Source organism: Paramisgurnus dabryanus, chromosome 5, assembly GCF_030506205.2.
Source record: "Paramisgurnus dabryanus chromosome 5, PD_genome_1.1, whole genome shotgun sequence".
In the NCBI taxonomy this organism is placed as follows: domain Eukaryota; kingdom Metazoa; phylum Chordata; class Actinopteri; order Cypriniformes; family Cobitidae; genus Paramisgurnus; species Paramisgurnus dabryanus.
The window spans coordinates 24,130,014-24,149,726 of record NC_133341.1 but is presented as its reverse complement, the minus strand read 5'-3'; the positions used below and the strand labels follow the sequence as shown (position 1 = coordinate 24,149,726).

The 19,713-nt window shown below is 37.2% G+C and overlaps 1 protein-coding gene across 6 annotated transcripts; it reads left to right on the top strand.

Moving 5' to 3' along the window:
* The first annotated feature begins 450 nt into the window (after positions 1-450).
* Positions 451-12,102, top strand: tp53 (tumor protein p53). Of its 6 annotated transcripts, none has more exons than XM_065250462.2 (11): positions 451-604; positions 1,386-1,454; positions 1,728-1,779; positions 1,890-2,063; positions 6,904-7,087; positions 7,221-7,333; positions 7,448-7,557; positions 7,649-7,788; positions 9,630-9,724; positions 10,106-10,209; positions 11,916-12,102. In XM_065250462.2, exons 2-11 carry the CDS (start codon positions 1,399-1,401, stop codon positions 12,010-12,012), a joined length of 1,125 nt encoding a protein of 374 aa, XP_065106534.1. In that variant the 5' UTR covers positions 451-604; positions 1,386-1,398; the 3' UTR covers positions 12,013-12,102. The 6 variants fall into 6 exon arrangements, with proteins under 6 accessions (XP_065106534.1, XP_065106532.1, XP_065106533.1 ...); XM_065250460.2 differs by having other exon boundaries at positions 1,887-2,063; XM_065250461.2 differs by having other exon boundaries at positions 491-626; positions 1,887-2,063.
* Positions 12,103-19,713: the final 7,611 nt, after the last annotated feature.

Here is a 19,713-nt window from a genome sequence, read left to right as displayed (position 1 = left end):
TAATAAAGAATTTGCACTTGGTGGTTTATTCCACTCTATGATATTCAGAGGGTTTTGATGTATATTGCCGTTTAAAATCAATCGATCTCCCTTCTTCTTCTTCTTCTTCACATTACGAGTCTTTATTTTCTGACAAGAAATTAATATATTTCTTTTACGAAATATAATTCACATAAATGAGATTAAGTAAAAACATATTTTACGCACACCGAGCGTGTTCTCTGTTGCAAGATGCAACGGAAAGAAATAGACACTTCAAAACGACTTCCTCACCCGATTCCGCTTATTTAAATTCATAGTCGGTATTTGTTTATATACCCGTCAAAGTAAATAAGAAAAACAAAGAAAAATTATAATGTGTATAAAAATAATTAATTATGTTTTTAGCAATTTATTACATTTTATTCTTTTACGCTGTCCGTCATGTGACGCTGACGTAGACAGGCTCCTCCTGTAGGGAAATCCCCTCAAACGCGTGGCCTTTGCTTTGGGTTTAACAGGAAATTAACTTTTCTGTTGTGTTGTTTTGGTCGGTGTGTGGGGAAAATAATCGTAGCAGCGAGAGTCGCATTGGAATATCAATACAACCAGTTTGGTAGAGGAGGTCAGATTTTTTATACCATATGGTAAAGGAAAGACATTTAGCTTATGTTGATTCGTAATATGTTAACGCCGAAAATCGGGTTTGTTTCGGAACGGTAGGGTTATCGTGTATTAAAGTTAGTATTTGTAGCACAATAGTATAACATGCTTAAATATTTTTGTTTATAATACTAGTATTTTAACGGGCTGATGCTGTCAGTACGGAAAATGGGTTTTAAATAATTTATTTTGACCGTAATTTTAAGCGTAAAACTAATGAATTAACGTTAAGTGGAGCGGCCTGAGCAGTAAACGTTACTGGAACGTCAGTGATTCTCACAGAGCCCCTTTGCTAGCTAGCCTTAGGACATTTTAATTCAATGTCATTTTTATATTTAAACAAGTTGTCGTATGTTTCAGACATTTAAGACAACGAGGTCAAAACGTTAACTTTTTGGTTATCTAAACGTAAATTGGTCTGTATGATTAGCCAGTGAAATAAATTAGCTAACTTAGCTAGCGATATAGCCAAGCGGTAAAATCGCGAGTTTATTTGCACGAATTTTTCAAACGAGTTTGACAGCAATTCGTACATGTCCTTGATATTCTTCGCCATTGAATTTGGAAAAGTGTTTGAGCTTAGTAATGTATTTCACGTAATAAATCGCGCGGCTACGTCAGTTGTGTACAAATTGCTTTCTTAACTGAGGTGTTTGTCGTAATATCGTATTATTACCCTTTACTCCTGTGTTTAGCTGACTACAGTTTTGTTTCTTGTCTGTAATCGTGCGAACCTTAAACAGAACAAGAAAGACCATGGCGGAAAATACAGATAGCCAAGAATTTGCTGCGCTCTGGAGCCAGAACCTCATGTAAGTTTGCATCACCTGTCCAGGACGATTATCAGTTATCGTTTGTCCTGCAATGTCCTCGGTCTTATGTGAATGCAGGAAGTTTTCTGTCAGGTCCTTGTCATCATTTTACACCCTGTGGGAATGGGTTTTTAAATGATATTAGTCATGTATGCATTTATTTGTATTTGTTTGGTCGAGACACATCCATTGAATAATTACCATTGCTCATCAACATGCATTGTATTTAAAGTTCAAATGCCTTCTTTTCTTTTTCTTCTTAATTTGTTTCAGGTCAGAGGCTATTGAAACACCAGGTGTCGGCTTCTGGGAACCCTACGATGAGGTATTGTTTCAGTGTTATGCACATACCCATACATACATACATGCATACTCAATGCATTTAAGATTAAAATGCTTATTTATAATTTTTATGGCTTATGTTTTTGAAAGCAGTACCTTCCGAACTCATTCGACCAAAATATTTTTGATAACGTGCCAACCGAACAGCCCCAGCCATCCACCTCCCCGCCAACGTCCACTGTCCCGGTATCCACCGACTATCCAGGAGAACATGGCTTCAAGCTGGAATTCCCACAATCAGGCACTGCCAAATCTGTTACCTGCACAGTGAGTAAAAAATTGCATGCAATCTCACGTCTCCACACATACTCATGCATACTCACAGTGCTGTTTTATGTTAAAAGTCAAAGCGTTTGATCACTCTTGTATACCACAAATTACATCACATATTCTTACATTACATTAAGCCATGTGCACACTGTTCAATATTAAATATTTGAGCAGCTTAAATGCAAAAGCCTCTAAACACCACCTAAGTAAAAAAAAAAGATGATGGTATTACAGAATGCTTTTGGCATGTATTATACGTGCATCAAATACTATTGCTTAAAATTTGCTTAATCCCAGCCTCTGGTTGGCTATGTATGTATGTATGTATTTATGAGAGAGAGAGAGAGAGTGATAAAGTTAAAGTTGCCAGAATGTGGTCATTAATGGTGTACCTGAGGTACTGTAGAGACTTCTTCTAGTGCGCGCCGAATCGTAATGTTGCCAGGATACCACGAGACTTCATTCATTCTTAACCTCTGGATCTTTTCCTCTCCTGAATAATACTTCTGACATCCCATCATTTGTGTGTTCGCAAATCAAGTTCAAGATAACTGTTGTAGTCATTCAGTTTGTCGATTTAACTATTAGAGCCGGCAAATAAGTAATCAAATTTTTCGTCAAACATGAACTGAAGACATGAATGGGCATGTTCTTACACAAAGCGCTAAAAAGTTTCCCGGCAGCGACAAGGTTAAAAAAGTGCCGCCCCGCCGCCACCCACCCCCCTCTGATTTCTTTATCTTCTTTCTCCTGTTGCGCTTTTTGTTTTAGAACTTTTAAGTCCCCACCTTTTCTGGAAAATATTTAGTTAATGCGCTAGAAAAACAGATTTAAACATTAGTTACGAGGAGCAAACAGAATACATTTGGAAAAGTTATGAGGTCGTGATTTTTTTAATGTAGTTTAACATGCTTATACTGTTGAACACTCTTTTGTCTGTGATATATCTGGAAAGAGGTGTCTCTCTATCCTTGCAACCTTTGTGCATCGTCAAATAAGCTTTTCTTACGTAATAATGAGTCATATAACTAGCTGGTCAAGTCTCTAAGTCATGTTTAGCAGGTATAACATCTCTGACTCTGATATATTTAGAGCAGCTATTAATAAAATGTGTAATGCAGGATGTCTTAATTAATTTTCATTGTTTTCTCTTTGTGCCTTGATTCATTTAATTTAAAGAGCAAGATTTGTAATTTTGTATGATCAAGACAGTGTTAGTGTGAACATGTCTGAACTTGTCCTCATAGAGATGTGGGGGGAAGGGAGTGTCTGGTTGTACAAAAGCACAAACTCCAGTCAAGACATAAGACTTTTTTGGAATCCTAAAATTTTCATTTTAACCATTGGAGGGAGAAGTGGGACCTGTAAAACACGACTGGAGTTTAAGAACAGATAGGTTTATAGTGGGATAGGTGAGAGATAGTCAAACTGATGCGTTTCAGATCCTGTGAGAAACTAAAGGACAGGATATGACCCAGAGGGTAAGAAGGAAATAACAATTTATAAACTACAAAATAATCTGACAAATAAATAGATTTAAACTTATAATGTGTATCTAAATTTAGTTGTCTTTTTGTTGGCTTCTCAGTTGTGTGGTTAATTGTGTGGATGTTTGCTAACCTTTATTTTTTACCTGTTTGGTTATTCAAAACATATATTTTCATTATTTTGTATGATTTATTTTAATGCTATAGTTTTCTTTTCCGGAGTAATGGATACATTTTGAATGTGTTAAATATGTATGTACAAAAATGTGAATGTCCCCATGTGAAGTTATTGATTAGAAAATCAGCTTTTTGTACATCTGTATTGTGTGTTATTCCAAAAAAAGATCAAATTTGACTAGTCTGCCATAAGGTTTATTGCCAAAGTCAGTAAATTTATCACATATTTGTAAGTAGTGCTTAAAAAGGGGACGAATCAATGTAGTGACTCCATTACAGAAACTGTTAGCATGTTGTCAGCATTGTTAAAGGGGTCGTGACATGTTTCTTTTTATAAAGTTTTCGTAGGTGTACTTATAATATTACCCTAATTTTTTGCTGAAAAACATACACTTTTAAGTAATTATGGCCTTTTTCCGCCCTGTATTTCGTCCTCTGATTAAAACTGGTTTTTGTGTTTCCCCTTTAAGAACGTTCGGCTTGGCTCGGTGTCCGGCCAATTTCTATGATTGACAGCCTACTTGTTGTTGCTACTGTGCAGTTTCACTATAAACACTAAAGTTCACAGCTAGTGTGTACAACCACCACCACCACCACATTGTTTTTATTCTTTTAAAGGAGACGTATCATGTAAATCTAGCTTTTTCCATGTTTAATTGCTGTAATTGGGTCCCAGTACTTCTATCAACCTAGAAAATGTGAACAAGAACAACCCAGTAACTTGGTAAACTATTGTCTGCAAGCATGTGAAAAAGTAGGTAATTGGAAGTTGGCTCCCCTTGTGATGTCAGAAGGGGATCATCTTATAATAATTCCGCCCCTTAATCGGCATTATCCAACCACAGCACTGCAATTTAGTGCAGAGATCAGCTCATTTCCATTTAAAAGGACACATTTTTGCTCACAAAGTGGCAATTTTAGCATGTTATAATTAGGGATGTCAATTTATGCAATTTTACATATTCGATGATTGTTTAAATTAATGATCGATCAATCAAATAATCGTTAACAGTAATAGTACAATAAGCCTTTACTGCAGTGGCATATACGAAATAGCCAACGCCATAAAAGTGTGCGTAAAAACGACAGCTTCCTCGTGTAAATTAAAAGATTTTATTTTGTCTAAATAACATGCTAGTGGGATTGTTAAATGAGTCCATGTAGTTGGTGTTTTGATAAAATCATCAATTTAAACTTATTTCGTAATGAAATATAATGACTAAAAGACACAGTGTATAACTTTCCTTACATGGGCACTCTGCAACAGTGGCATGAAAGTACATGCGTCCTTAACATGTCAAAATAAGTTTCATTATCATCAGTTGTTATTTTTCTAGTTGTTCACCTCACTTTCCGAGTCGTTGATACACTGTTTGTTGTAATTATATCCAAGAAGCACACGAAGGGCACTTTTCTCTTCATCACATCAGCTTAGACCTGCGGCGTACTTTCAGCAAAGATGCTTATATTATGATATTATTATATTATGAGTGATATATGTTGCGGGCGTTCAGAGAGTTCACAGTCAGTTACAGTTTACAGTCAGTTACGTTTCTTGACAGAATTTAAGATTACATTTTAATTTGTTAATAAAAAACGGCTTTTGGTCTTCCTCCCTGTGTATACCACCGTTAGCAGTGTTGCTATGCTAATTTCCCAGGCTTCCTTGAACAGGGTCTTTGCTTTCAGTATCCTAAGCGTATTTGCATTTTCTGTATCGGACCCTCTCAGATCCACTCAGGATGTCATTTTGTTGCTTTGGCAGCCAGACTCATCTCACATGATGTTAAAAAGCCCAGGTGTGTGTTGGCTTTGAGCGTCGTTGTGATCATGGCTAGTTTAACTTTTGCGCGCTTGCTTAATTTTATACAGGTGCTGCATGAACGTGCATGATCTTGCATTTTCGACAATCGTTAAGTTTTATCGATTTATTTCTTATCGACCATTAATCGAAGATCGATTAATTGTTAACATCCCTAGTTATGATAAATTATCTATATGGTATTTTGAGCTAAAACTTCACATACACACTCTTGGGACACCAAAAAATTATTTTACATCTTAAAAAAAGTCTTGTGAAATGTCCCCTTTAAACAGAGTATTGCACCCTAAATAATGCACTAATTGCCAGCAACTATGAAAACAGATTATCAATACAATATGCTTTTGTGTGTATAAATATATATTAATGGGTCATTCTCTGTGATGAAATGGTAGTTAAATAAAATGCGTTATTTGCAGTTTGCTGGATTTTCATTTAGTTCAAACCAGTAGTAGGCCGGCCCATAGGTCAGCGCTGATATGACATCCATTTCTCTCTGATGTCGGGATCCTTCAGAAGCCCTGCAAAGATGCTTGTTTTCTGCAGACCGCAACAGCACAATGTCTGTTTGGCATCGCAATCTTACTGTTATTACAATCTTGTCATGAGTGTAAACAACTACTCCTTCAGATCCCTTTGAATGGCTGCCCTGACTGAAGTTCAGTCACTGAACGCCAGTGGGCGGAGCCAGCGATAGGATGATGTGCTGTGTCTTTCTCTGGGGAGGCTGCAGAAAGGTCATATGAAAATTAAATTAATATATCTATATGTACGTCACTGATCCAGCCATTTTTCATCCGTGCTTTTTTCTGGAGAGTGATGACATAAATGCTTGCAGGATGTATTAATGATACAAAGACCTATATGTCAATAGATCAGGGCAAAATTGACTCCTAGTGTCATACTTACTTTAAACCTTTTATGTAAATATTTGTTAATTTATTAAATTCATCTTTTTATAAAGACCACAGTTAAATTATTTAGGTAAATAAGTTACCCTTACTTAGGGGTGCCCAAATGGCTGTTGAATGTGAGCAGTATGTATCGCTGTAAAGTTTTATATAGGAAGATGGCCACACCGTTTACAACAGTAAGCTTCTCCTCCTGCTTGGGGTTCATTTGTGGGCCATTATGATCTTTGTGTTTCTCCGTGGTCAGTCTTGCATGCATTGTCTCGGTCCATGAAGGAATGCTGTCTGAGTTAGTCAGGTTTAACTTTTATTTTGTTGCTATATATTTTCATGTTCATATATTTTCAATAACCTTACTAAATGACAAGGTTGTACATCCTGTCCCTTGAACCTATCCCTTGAATTCAAATTTTTGTTTCTTTATTTTTGTCTGACCGCAGTACTCCTCAGACCTGAATAAGCTCTTTTGTCAACTGGCGAAGACGTGTCCCGTTCGGATGGTGGTGAAGACTGCTCCTCCCCATGGCTCACTGCTCAGAGCCACAGCCATATATAAGAAGTCCGAGCATGTGGCTGAGGTGGTCCGTCGGTGCCCACACCACGAGAGGACCAATGACACTGATGGTATGAAAAGACACAACATACTCTTTAAACTATTGTATACACTGGTCAGAAAATACTTGAAAAGATCTGTCAGTGGTCTCATTCATGTTGTAAAGCAAAAGAGTTTAATAAGTATGTTTAACTCTTTGCTCAGGATTCGCTCCCCAAGGTCACCTAATACGCGTGGAGGGAAACGTGCAGGCTTTTTACAAGGAAGACGACGTCACGTCGAGACACAGTGTGATGGTGCCATATGAACCTCCACAGGTCGGTCTGAATCTTTCGAGCTCTTATAACATTTAGATTGTTTGTTTCAAAAACAAAATGCATAGGAAAAAATGTAAAGAGTCGAAGAGATCATAATGGTAATTTTTTTCGCAGGTTGGTGCAGAGTATACCACAGTACTGTACAATTTCATGTGCAATAGTAGCTGCATGGGAGGCATGAACCGCCGGCCCATTCTCACTATCATCACTTTGGAGACCCCTGAGTAAGTAGTGCATGTTTGGGTTTTCTGTTTGTATTTCGGTTCCAGTTTAGATGGCAGGGAACATCAAATCTGCCTTGTGTTTAAATCGTAGCGGACAGTTGCTGGGCCGTCGGTCTTTCGAGGTACGTGTGTGTGCGTGTCCAGGCAGGGACAGAAAAACAGAAGAAAGCAACTTGAGGAAAGAGCAGGAACCCAAACCCTCGGACAAGACCCCCTCGACCACCAAACGCAGTAAGTATATGTTTGTGTGCTGTTGTTTTCTGAGTTAGGTTTATGTCTGACTTAAAAGGTCACTCCACTTTTTTTGACTAGGAACTATACTCTCATTCTCTTTAGTCATTTTTAATCGCTATGCTAATGGTCTAATCAGATTCAATGGTTTATGCTAAGCTAGGCTAAAAGTGGTACCACTAGACCCAAAATTGGCTGAATGGATTCCAAAACTGTAAAAATCTCAAGTTTAACCCTATGGGAGCTGGAAAGTGAGCATCTTTTCAAAAAAGTGGAGTGTCCTTTTAAAGCAGGGGTCCCCAACCTTTTTTTCACCACGGACCGGTTTCAGCTTTAAAAAAAATTTGCAGACCGGGGGGTGAGATTGAGGGGGGGGGGGGGGGTTTGGGGTCGCTGAGTTGCTGTTCAAACGTGCTGAAAATCCTCCTTTTCGAAATTTATGTTTTAAACGGAAGTAAAGATAACAACCATGCATTAGGAAAATTAATAATTGCTTTATTTAGGCTGTAGTATATTTTCTATAGACGTGTAAAACCATATTTTGGCGGATTGTTTTTTACTTTCATTGTTTTTACTAGTTTGCCTGCCCGTTTAGTCTTAATAATTAATGGAACCTAAACGAACTTGGCTTGCTGTTCTCGAAGGCAGCTCGAATCTTGGTCGGGCTCGAGACACAATTCCAAGTAACAGAAGAGAAGAAAAATGCAGTGAAGGAGGAGAGATGCCAGAAGAATTGCGGCTGGGCGCAGAGACACGGAGACGCGTTTACCATGATTAATGATGATTGACAAGTTTAGGTTCCTTTCAAACCTACGTTAAAAGTGTAGCCGTTAAAATATTATTAGCCTAATAGTTTATTTTGATCATGGTGCTACGATCGATGGATAATTCTGAAGTTGTTTTAAAGAAGAATAAAATAATTACTTTTCCGTCATTTGCGCTGTCACACATTTGAACGTCTCCGCATATGTACATCATTGCGACGTACATTTGCAAATGATTCATAAAGTCATACCTCCGCAATAGACCTTTCTCACAGTAACCGGAAATACGTAATCGTCGTGTAAGCGGAGTTCCTGTCAAGCGTCAACACACTAGAAAAACATAAACCCGGGCAAGTTTAAAATGGATCAAAGAGTCTACAAAACTTCGTTAACTGATTTGCCAAATATTACATTTGCTGATGTGACACGATTAATGGAGGAAAACTTTTTCCATGAAGAATTTGTCCATAAATTTCTAGGTAAGTAGAGAGCGAGTCTAACTGTTACTGAACTGTTAACTAAAACGACACATTATAAGTCTCGCCGAATAGCCTGAATCCACTTCTGTATAACTTCACCATCAACAGGGAATTGATGAAACAGATACGGCTTTTTACATTGCCTTGACTGCGGAGGAAGTAGATTTCCGCGACGATTGCGTATTTCCGGTCATAAATACGGAAGTTGTGAGAAAGGTCTATTCTTTGATCGATTTTGTTTTAGAAGTACTGTATGCTCAAACTCTAATGACAGCAATGTGATCGCTGATGCGCTGGTAGAGAGAGAGAGGCGGAGAAAAAGAGAGACAGCGCGGCTCTGTTCAAAAGTGGAAATGATTGATGTTATTTGAAGTCGGCTCTTACAGTACAAAATACCCGATTAAGCTATTACGTGGCTATTATACAAATTTTTTCGGGACGTTCTTGCGACCCGGTGGCAACTTGTCCACGACCCAGTACTGGGTCGCGACCCGGTGGTTGGGGACCTCTGCTTTAAAGGCTATGGGTTTTATCTGGTTTAGATTGTGCATGTTTTAAGATTACTCTACATTAATGCATGTGATCTTAAATGTTGCAGGCATTAAGGAAACAACTTCATCAATTCCTCGAGCTGAGGGAAGCAAGAAGGCTAAACTGAATACCAGCAGTGATGAAGAGATTTATACTCTCCAGGTGATTTCTTGAATGTACAAACACTCATAAGGGGCAGTTTCCCAGACAGGGATTAGACTAGTCATAAATTAAAATAAATGTAGGAGCTCTCCAAACTGAAAAACACTTGCACTGATATCTTAAAATACATCAGTGCCCTTTGTTTTGCCTCAAAATAAAAAGATTTTAGTAAGGCATCTTTGTTAAAACTAGTTATATTTCCTTATTAAACTAAAGTCTAGTCCTAGCTTAAACTAATCCCTGTCTGGGAAACCACCCTTAAGAGTAATAAACCAAACAGTGGTGGTAAATGGGAATAAATCAAATACTGAAAATGTGTTAATTTGTCAGTGCAACTTTTCACCATGTGTTAGCCTGACTCTGTTCTCTGTCTTCATGCAGGTGCGGGGTAAAGAGAGGTATGAAATGCTGAAAAAAATAAATGACGGTTTGGAACTGAGTGACATGGTGCCCCCATCTGACATCGACAAGTACCGGCAAAAATTGTAAGTTTCGTCCTATAACCGCAGCTTACACACATCTAACTTTTCAGATTCAGCTCTCATCAATTGTGATTTAGTCTGTAAAATCCCAGCTAAAGTCATATTTTAGTGATTTACTGTTGTCTATAACATAATTTTACATAATGTAAATAATAGGGCTGAACGATACATCGAATTTTCATCGTCATCGCGATATGAACTCACGCGATGAACACATCGCAACAGACAGCCTTGACGCGATGAATGAAGGGAAAACGGTAAGCACCTGTAATAAACGTTTGACCTATCACGTTTAGTCCTGAAGACATGCACTGCGTCCCAAACAGCATACTTCCATACTATATAGTAGGCGAAAAGCACTACTTCTCGCTCTCTTTGCATACTATATAGTATGGAAGTTGGCAGTTTGGGACACACGGATGGTTTACGCGTTCATGCTATTAGGCCAATCAGGGGAACCCCCAAGTCAGCTACGCTCAGATTGATTTGTGAGGTGTCAGTTGCGACGCTGTGCCTGTTAGCAAAAACGATGGTGGAGAAAGGAGAGAAGAGTGAGAAAAATGTGTTGTCAGACGAAGACCTTGTGGTGAAAAAGAACAGCACTTCACCTATATCATGGAATTATTTTGGATTTAGGAGAGATGACGCCGCAAAACACAGGTACTGTGGAAGCGGTGATTCACATATTGCGTCTATTGCGCGCCTTAAGTTCATTATTTCAAATGCAGGCGTGCAGTATGTGCGCTCTGGAAGCGTCGCGACTCGCAGGCGATGCGACACGCTCGTTTTTTCCAGGCTTTTCAAAAACATTTTAACTTTAAAGAATGACACAAGCGCAGCGTGCAGGTCATGTGACAACAACCTACGTGTCTAGCGTTTTGTGAATGGCCCCTGAAACATGAAAAAAATTTAAAATATTAATCGCAACATTAAACAATGTCACCGCACATCGCAACTTTTCCTCACATTGTGCAGCCCTAGTAGATAAGATTCTGAGAAAAATAACCTTGATATCGTTAATATTGACTAAGGCCATGAAATCAATGATTTAAATCAAAGTTTGATGCTGCACATCTCATAGTTAGATTATGAAACTTTAGGCTGGATTTTACAGACAGGCTCACAATCCATAGCAATGGGAAATATTGTTTTTTTAATTTCAACACTGGGGAGGGTACACCAAGGTGTTTACGGCGGTGGCATGAATATGTTTTCGAGTTGAAAAATCTTCACCTTTCTCATTTTACACTTAGCTCGTCAATGTCACTTTTCACTTAGCCGTCTAATCATGTAGCGGAGGGGCAGGACAAATACCACAACAACCATAAACCGGCATATCGTACAAAATCGCTTAGTTGATGAAGCGCTGGACAGTTGGCATGTGCCTGATGTTTTTAGCCCTGCATTCAAACCCTTTGGCCAAAAAGTAAAAGCGACTACAGCCTTTAAACGAGGGGTGGGCATTCCTGGTCCTGGAAGGCCACTGTCCTGCCAAGTTTAGCTCCAACCAAACACAGCTGAAAAATCTAATCAAAAGCTGCAGGATGACTTGGAAAATATTTTCAGATGTGTTTGATTAGGGTTGAAGCTGAACTTTGCTGGACTGTGGCCCTACAGGACCAGGAATGCCCACCCGTGCTTTAAACAGTGATATTAATCAGTATCTTAATCAACATTTTAAACAATTCACTATTCTTCAATTTTTCTAGGCTGTCCAAGAACAAGAAGGAGAAGGAATGCCAACCTCCTGAACCCAAACGTGGGAAAAAACTACTGGTGAAGGACGAGAAGAGTGACTCGGATTGAGATGGACGGATGTGGAGCGAGAAAATTGAGCTTTTTCCAATGGCTTTCTTTCCCTTCGTTTTTCATAAACAGCAGCTTCATGAGTTTATGCCCTGTATTGTAGTTGACTTCATCGGACCTTTCTACATGACGTGGATCATCTTGTTTGTTTCACTGGGATGGTTAAGCCAGAAAAGCAGTCTAAGAATGAGGTTATGGACAGCTGGGTGCTGGATCTGTGTGATGCTGCTGTCAGTTCTCATTCAGCTTTATGGGATTTTGCTTGTTGTTGGTCAGTGCAGGTCACTTACCTCCCAAAACAAAAAGGGTCAACGTTAAAGGGGTATTATGTAACTAGGTTCAAATGTAATGGCCATTTTGTACCAATGAATTCAAATTTTTTTGTATCTTGTTTTTTGTAACATGTCTTTTTATGAAAAAAAAGTGCTTGTTAGATGAAGTTAGCAAACTATAAAAGATTTTCAGTTTGGAAAATAATTGTGGAAACTTAATTTGCTATTGGATTTATTCCATACATAATGGGTTAAGTGCTGGTTAACAGTAATGACACTATTCCTTATTTTAAGTTCATATTCATTGCAATTGTAAAAAGGCATTACTTGAATTCTAAATGGAAGTGTCATTTTATGCAAATGTTTTCATCTTCCCATTTTAATACGTTATTGCAGACTTTTGCAATGTTTTTGAATATGACCTGTAGATGAACCGGCCGATCAGTTTTGCTATATTCACTGTTGTTGTATAGATGGTTATTGGTTGGATGCCTCAGTATGAGTGACCTGTTATACTCAGGGCATGATTTAGTTTCTCCTGATAATCTTGATAAAAGGACTGTACTGTTCCATCTGGCTAAATACTTTTCTTTCTATGATGTTTTTTGTATTTCTGCTTTACTACTGTATTGTACACACAAAGTTTATACATATACCCATGCATTTATTCATCTAGCTCTGAAATGGGTGGTGTTTTGTAAGAAAAAATCTTTTAATACACATTCTTTTGAAAAAAAAACATTTAATGTGTTGTTGTTTATTTATTTTGGCTGTTAAAACAGTGTTTACAGTTGTGAGTAGTACAGATAAGTACCAAGAAACAAATATGGTATAGCATAATTACATAAGGCAATCACTATATCTTAAATGGTTGTGTATCTCTCTTGAGAAAATGCATGAAGAGGTTCAATTTTTGTTTCTCAGCTTTCATTTGGGGAACTATATGCACATTTATTGTTTTCCTTTCTTGACATGTCTAATTCAAACGATCAACTCATTAGAAAATGGATCCATAAACAAAAATGTGTACCCCAGATAAGAAAATTATATACAGTACTGTGCAAAAGTCTTAGGCCACCATCACCTGACTTGTTGTTTTAGAAGTTTTAATGCATGGATTAAAGTTTTCCGTCGCTAGACGGATTTCCGTCAATTGCAAAATTATTAAATTCACTTTTAATAAAGACGACGTGTATTCACCTTTTTTTAAGTTGGATGTGATCAAAGCCTGGGGTGGAGCCAAATCACGTTCCTCTCTCCACTGTAAGCGTTCTGTAATCACTACGCACTGGATCCACTCCGGGTTTTCTGGCTGTATCACGTTAAGCTGAGGTAAAACTTTCAGCTAGCATGGACAAACTTGTAATGCAGAAAGGCTCCGATGTTTTAGCGATTGATAAAGGTGTAAAAGACCAATGGAGATTGACTTGGCTTAGCGAAATGATGAAGATTGGCAAGCCTTTCAGTTCGTGGGATAAGAAAACCAAACCGCCAGGTAATTTACGTGTCTTTGCGATTAGGGGTCCTGTATTTTCTCACGTACGTGATCACCCGCGTCCCGTTTTTGACTGCTATGCTCATCAGGCCAGTTGCTGATACAACAGGTTTGTTAAACTTGTGGGTAAACTTCATGTGGCGCCACAAGAACCAAGTGGCAGATGACATCCACATCCTGTGAGAGCGATTTCAGGAATCATAAGAGGAGACTGCTTCTCATGCTCTCGCGGCACTTTGATGTCATCCACCTGTCGGTTCTTGCAGTTTCATTTGCGTGTGGTCTCAAAAAACGTAACATTTGTACATATATTTAAGCACCGCACTTTATAAACAAGTGATATTAAGCCATTCAAACACAAACAACAGTGTTAATGTTAAATGCGTTCGCTGTTTCTGTGTCAGAGCTGAACACGTAAGCCGCGCATTCGCTTCTCATTGTGCTTGTGAGTATTTTTGCCACTTTATTGGGCTTAAATACAAATATGTGTCAAAAATCCCGTCTTTGCAAGTATCCTCGTATAAACACGACCATTTAGGTCTTAGGAGAAAGTAAACAGCAGAACCATTGCGCATAAAATAGCACATCAGCGCTGCCTCTATTGTAACATAATAATTTGTTGATAAAGGTACAGTCATCAATTAACAACTGTCACTATGGTTACAGACATCCTGTGCGAATTGTACACTAGTTTAACTCGAGTTACACGTTCAGGGTTTATATTCATACATAACGTTACTGTAAGCTGTTGTGTGAACAGAACAGACCCTGGATTATTCGTTTATGTGTACTGAATAATATGATATGAAAAAGTTGTATTTGTTCACATTAGTAAATGCATTATATAACTTGAAAAAACAATGAAAAATATAGAATATATAAGCATTTATTAATTCTTGTTTATGTCATTACAGTAATTGATGGTAGTTCATGGTGCATTCACTAATGTAAAGAGTTTCAACTTTGATTAAAAAATTATTAGTAAATGCTAAAATAAATACATTTACAATTAATAAATAATTAATAAAAGATTCATTAAAGGTGGTGATATTCATGTTTTCTTTTTATATAGTGGGTTATTTAGCTGTTTCGCCTTCATCTTAAATGCCATGCAAACTACAGCTACCTATTTATGCCACAGGAGACTTTAATATGGAATTAATGGCAAAAAATACACCCTTAAAATGCTATTGGTCTCGCCTACATTAAGTTTTGGTTAAAGAAATATGACTTGGCCTGAAAAAAATTTCAGTCAGAAGAATTTTTTTCACTTTAATCCATGTTTAATGTCCATCCATGTTTATTTTTCAATCTATTTTATTAAGATACAAACAGAAAATACAGGAAATATGTAAAAAAAATAAAGTTTCCTGCTATTGCTCAAGTGAAGGGGAGTTTAAAAACTTGACAAATCAGTTTACATTTTTATACAATTTTAATACTATATACACATTTCCTGTATTTTCTGGGTGTTCTCTATTAAAGAGACCGAGTAACAGTTATATATGATACTATAACATCGCAAAATCAACAAATCTAATGGTGGCTTAAGACTTGTGCACAGTACTATAAATTGAGAACCTACAATATTTTGGTTTAGATATTTTGCCCCTAACAGTGGTTCTATATTTGATCCTATAGACCCACGGAACAACACCTTTTGTGAGTATTAAAAAAATGGCACCTTGAATGTCTCTATTGTGTAGTAGGGTGTATCTACGAAATATTTTCATATAACCACTATGTAATAATTATGATTATGTAACTCTCATATTCTCTCTACACAGGCATTTTCTTCGGGCTGAAGACTTCTGTTTGCTGGGCCCTTGGCTAAATGTTAAGTTTAAGCAACCTTTTGCCTTCTGAAGATGTGTCAGTTAGAAAAGCACTGGACCTAGATGCCTGTCGTGCTGCAATTATTCTTTTCAGTTCTTATCGCAATAAAGCACCAAACAAAAAAAAAAAACAATTACCTCCTACAGGCCTAATCTAGACTTAAATTGGTTTCTTTTCTAGTTTCTTCCATAATAAAAAAAACATTTGTTTTTGTGAAGGTTTTTCATAGTGCTGTTATCATTTCCTCGTCAAGCAAAAGCAATGAAACCTGTTTTCTGGTTTGTTCATGTGTTGTTCGCCAAAAGCCTATTCAGTGTCTCATCTGTTTGAGCAACATTGAGCAATAGAGGCCAACTCCACTATAAAAGCTTGCTGTTAAATTCTTGTTTTAAAATGTTCTTTGCCTGCATGTGTGCAGCTTTGTGAAGTACAGAACCTGACATTTAGTCCATTTTTTAAATCAGCATTAGTTCATATTTAAGAAAGAATTAATTTGGATATTAGTTCATCATGATTCACTGCCCCTAAACTGTTACCTGTTTAGGTTTTACACCAGACTGAAACATGAGCTAAAACATATTTATAGAGAAAAGCAGGAGCTTTAAGCATGGATCAGTCATATAGGCCATAAATAAAGAGAAAATCTGGGATTGATTGTCTTCTAGTCTTTCAAAAAGTTGATTTACAGCACAAATAAAAATCAAACTCTGCAGAGCTACAAATGTAAAGACACCAGCAGCTTATATTTAACATTTCAGTGGAGTTATATCAACAATCAATTAAAATGTGGTAACACATTAGTGATATAAAATAAATACTTATAAAATTATAATTCAGTGTGGCATCTATGGATGTCCATAAAGTCAACAAACATCACACAAGAAAGGATCATTTGAGTCAATTCAATTTTATTTGCTTTTCACAATTGTTTAAATGTTACAAAACAGCTTTACATTTAATAAAAACAAAATTAACCACAGAAAAATCTGAGGACAACCAAATGAGCAAAGTACAGCGGCTCAGATTAAATCGTACTAGTGAGCGGATTATTAATGTAACCTATAGAAGAAAGATCTAAATTTAGCTAATGTCAGCTGTCTCTCAAGGGGTTGAAAAAACTCCTGGGAGAAAAACCCTGTGGGAAAAGTCCTAGGGAGAAAAAACCCTTTGAGAGAGAGCCAGACATAACTAATCCTATAGAAAATACACTATATATTAAATACTATATTATAAAAGTGTATGGGAATAAATTATTATTTTTGTATTTATAAATTAAAAGTTAGCGGTTTCCTATCGAACCTAAAATATTTTTGAAAAAAACAATCCTTTATTTATTTACTTAAATCACATTGGTGTTCATGGTGTTTACCATTAAATACTTTGAAAATTAGATTTAAAAAATCTAGGGCCTGCACTCACTGCTTCAGACCGTCCTACCTTACCGTGCACACCCTACTTTTAACTCTTAGTGAGACCCTGGGGTGAACTGCAGCCCCCTGCCCGCCCTTTATGCAACAGGGCACTATTCTAGATTCTGTCTAAACCTACACTGTAAAAAAATTCCGTAGAAATTTCAATGTTATTGCAGCTGGGTTGCCGGTAATTTACCGTAGATTTACATTTATGTTATTTACTGGCAAGAGTTTGTTCAAAGTTAAATCAATTTTAAATATTAACAAGTCTTTATCTTTACAGAATAAAACTATACAATAACAGCCTCATGCAAAGCATTCTGGGAACCAGAAATCATCATCAACCTTTTTCTGTTTTTTGGTCCAGATTTTGTTTCCCAGAATGTTTTGCTTGATGCTGTTTTTTAGTTTTACTCTGTAAAGATAAAGACTTGTAAATGTTTAATTTTCATTTAACTTTGAACAAAATGTTGCCAGTAAAAAACATAACTGTAAATCTACGGTAAATTACCGGCAACTCAGCTGCAATTTCTACGGAATTTTTTTACAGTGTATGGTCTAAACACAATATATAATGGACAGAAAGCCGCTTGTCCCGCCGAGGGCGTTGCACCTGAGTTAAGAAAAAATCTAAGAATCTAAAAGCAAACACCAAACACAACGGTGGCAAATCTCAATCAGGATGGGGTTGTTTTGAAAATGTTTTAGTAATGTAACTTACAAATCGCTGCCTGGTCATTTTAAAATCGTGTTATTGTTTTATACGATAGCTCGTAACGGTACCTTGTATTAGCATCTAACATTAAGTTTAATATTTAAATATTAAATAAAATAATAGTTAAATATATAACGTTAAATATAGAACAACATCTAACACCAGTATTTCTTCGACGAGTTCTAACCGCTTCACCTTTGAGTATTTAAACCTGGGGTGTTTCAGAAGTTTACCAATCCGTTGATACTTACCTCAGTCAGAATGGCTCGATTCGGGGAAAGCTGCGCTTTATATACCCTCAGAACGCCCACGCTCTTCTTTAAGACGTCATAAAAAGAACATTCCATGGGAACCCTTGGAAACGCATCTGTGTCACGTGACTTTATGTAAACACAACACAACGTGGTGGACAATGGCGAAGTGAGGATGGCGCTGATAAGTAAAATATTAGTTAGAAAACAGCGCTATTATAAATACCTGCAGCATTTTAACCAATCATATCGTATTTATTATTTATACTAGGCGTGTTTTACCTCATGCAGGTCTGTCAGATCAGGGAGACAATATAAAATGTTTCACGAATTACAGAAACCCACAGTCAGTGGATCTCAAACGTTTTGATTTTAAGTCCACCCCTTTGTCCAAACGAGATTTTTGAAAAGTTTAAAAAACTTATCCCATTTTGGAACCAAACTCTTCAATTATGTGAGAGCATAGATAGATGTACATTGGTTATAAAAACAATACCAAACACTGAAAATATATTAATTGTTAGTTAATTCAGTTCATTTTGCATTATGCTTGTTTTGTTTTATTTTATGGATTTTTTTTAGCCCCCAGGTTGAGAAACACTGAGCTACATGGGCTAGAATGACGTTTTTATTCTTTAAATCATTCAGGGCACAAGAATTAACTGGTTAAGGATAATATGGATAAACAATTACTAAGTCTAATCTGTAAAGATTCATGTAAAATTTGTGTGTAAAATCTGGAGACATTAGTGTTGTAGTACCTGAGATTGGTCTAGGTCTTAAGACCACCTTGAGACCATTTTTTAAAGGTCTTGGTCTCGTCTCGGAATCAACCACATTTTTACTTGATCTCGTCTCGGTCTCAGACGAAGAGGACTCGGAATTTTATTTAAAAACCAGTCAAGACCCCAACTGATGGCACATCACAAAATTATTTTTATAATTAATTATTAAATAATTAGTATAATTTACAGATTTTTACGGTGCCAATTTATTATTATTATTTTATTATTTTATCAACTTCTCTCATGGCATACACACACACAGACACACAGACACACAGACACACAGACACACACACACACACACACACACACACACACACACACACACACACACACACACACACACACACATTCTGGTTTCCATGTTTTGTGGGGACATTCCATAGACATAATGCATTTTATACTGTACAAACTGTATATTCTATTCCCCTTAACTACCCCATTTCCTAACCCCAACCATCACAGAAACCCTTCTCCTACTTCACATTTCAATAAACATCATTTTGTTTGATTTATAAGCTTGTTTCCTCATGGGGACATCAAAATGTCCAATTGGTCCCCACAACGTGATAATTACCAGGTACACGCACGCGCACGCGCACACGCAAAACGCACACGCACACGCACACGCACAACACACAACACACAACACGCACGCACGCACCAGAAGGGCCTAATATGCATATTCCACATTTTATCATAAGTGTTTTAATGCAGTGACTTGCACTGGTCTTGGTCTTGAATTGGTCTCGGCCTCTCTTGGTCTTGAATTGGTCTCGACCCTTCAAAGTCTTGGTCTTGTCTCGTCTCAGCCTGTCTTGGCCATGACTTGGTCTCGGTTTAGGTGGTCTTGACTACAACACGAGAGATGCCATATAGCAATAATTTTTATGAGTCGGGTATATTTGTTGGGTGTAATTCAGTAATAAATGCTT

Coding starts and splice junctions, on each gene's coding strand:
- tp53 (XM_065250460.2), top strand. CDS start 1,399: ATGGCGGAAAATACAGATAGCCAAGAATTTGCTGCGCTCTGGAGCCAG. Junction 1,780..1,886: donor TCTGGGAACCCTACGATGAG/GTATTGTTTCAG, acceptor TGTTTTTGAAAG/CAGTACCTTCCGAACTCATT. Junction 7,334..7,447: donor TGCCATATGAACCTCCACAG/GTCGGTCTGAAT, acceptor TTTTTTTCGCAG/GTTGGTGCAGAGTATACCAC.